Source organism: Olea europaea, unplaced genomic scaffold (assembly GCF_002742605.1).
Source record: "Olea europaea var. sylvestris unplaced genomic scaffold, O_europaea_v1 scaffold12053, whole genome shotgun sequence".
In the NCBI taxonomy this organism is placed as follows: Eukaryota; Viridiplantae; Streptophyta; class Magnoliopsida; order Lamiales; family Oleaceae; genus Olea; species Olea europaea.
The window spans coordinates 1-1286 of NW_019229477.1; the positions used below are offsets into that span (position 1 = coordinate 1).

The 1286-nt window shown below is 42.2% G+C and overlaps 1 protein-coding gene across 1 annotated transcript; it reads right to left on the minus strand.

Annotated features, from left to right (window-relative positions):
* Positions 1 to 212: 212 nt before the first annotated feature.
* LOC111374146 (probable methyltransferase PMT15) lies at positions 213 to 950 on the minus strand (the record flags this gene model as incomplete). The annotated part of the gene is made up of 1 exon (XM_022996779.1): positions 213 to 950. A coding segment is annotated over exon 1 (738 nt), but the record flags the coding sequence as incomplete, so codon positions are not given.
* Positions 951 to 1286: the final 336 nt, after the last annotated feature.

The following is a 1286-nucleotide window of genomic DNA, read 5'->3' on the forward strand; positions in this document are numbered from 1 at the left end:
TTTTTTTTTTGTCATAATTCAGACTATACAGTCCAAAATATGGAATTTACATTATTGATCGCTAGATTTTTGTCCTACAATTCACTTATGATCTTTATAATAAATATTAAATATACCCTATTACCAATAAATCAATACCAAATTCTTCTGAAGATTAACAAGAATTAATGGGGTAAGAATACCAAAAATAAAAATAAAAATAAAAGGCTTACCCCGCAGCCAGTATCAAGGGCAGTTCTAATGGATCCATCTTTAAGATTAATTAACTTGTCAATATCATCAATATATGCATCAGCACCATTAGGGAACATGGTACCCCCGCCGGGGAATCTGAAGCGGTCACCTTCATATCTAATCCAATTTTGAACCGCCTTCTCCACTGTCAACTCCTTGTGTGGTACATTAGCGTACCACGCCAGATCCCGGCTGAGCGGCCACTTGAACGGGTTTTTGTACCCGTGGGGCGCCGGAACTCGGCACTTGAGAAGTTCATTCTTCTCCGGGCAATGCCTTTCTCTGTATATCAACCTGTCCCTCTCAAATTTCAGTGACCTTTTGGGGTCCTCACATGGGGTGTACTCGCTGTACTTGATATCACATGGTGGGTATTTCTTCACGGTTTCTTCAGCAAAGGTGGTGGCTCCGCCGTCGTCGGTGAAATGGTGGCTGGCGAAGTCTAGTTGTGTACCGGTGGAGGACGATGCTTTTGATGATGATGAGTACTGTGTTTTTACAGTGGTTGTGTTTTTGGAAAAAATACAAGAGGTGGCTGTACGGAGGCCGGAGGTGGTGGCGCCAGTGCCGTGCTGCCAAACACCATAAAGATAGGACAGAGAGCAAAGGATTGTTACAAAAGCAAATGAGTAGATTTTGGGTTTTCTCCAATAAGTGGTGGCGTTGGCCGTGGGTTTAGACAGTGGCGTATAGTATGGTGGACTTGGACCTCCCATTGTTACTCAAAACCTTCTCTTTCAATCTCTCCAGAGAAATCAAGAATGCATGTGCAAGTTTATAGCAAACTTATTGACGTATGTATTTATGCAAATGGCGTTGGGGTTGGGGTTGGGGTTGGCGTTGGGAGGTGTTCCTAGTTTGAGATTTAGGAGTGTTGAGTGAAATCAGGTGGGGGGTTAATTGTTAGAGATTTGAGAAGGGGTTGGAGTGGGGTAGGTTAAGAACCAAGTGGATGTGTGTTGTAATAAAGATTGATCCATCTAAGTATCGATTGGTTTCTTGATTCATTGTCTTAGAACTGTGATATATTTTAATACATTAAAGGGGTGTTT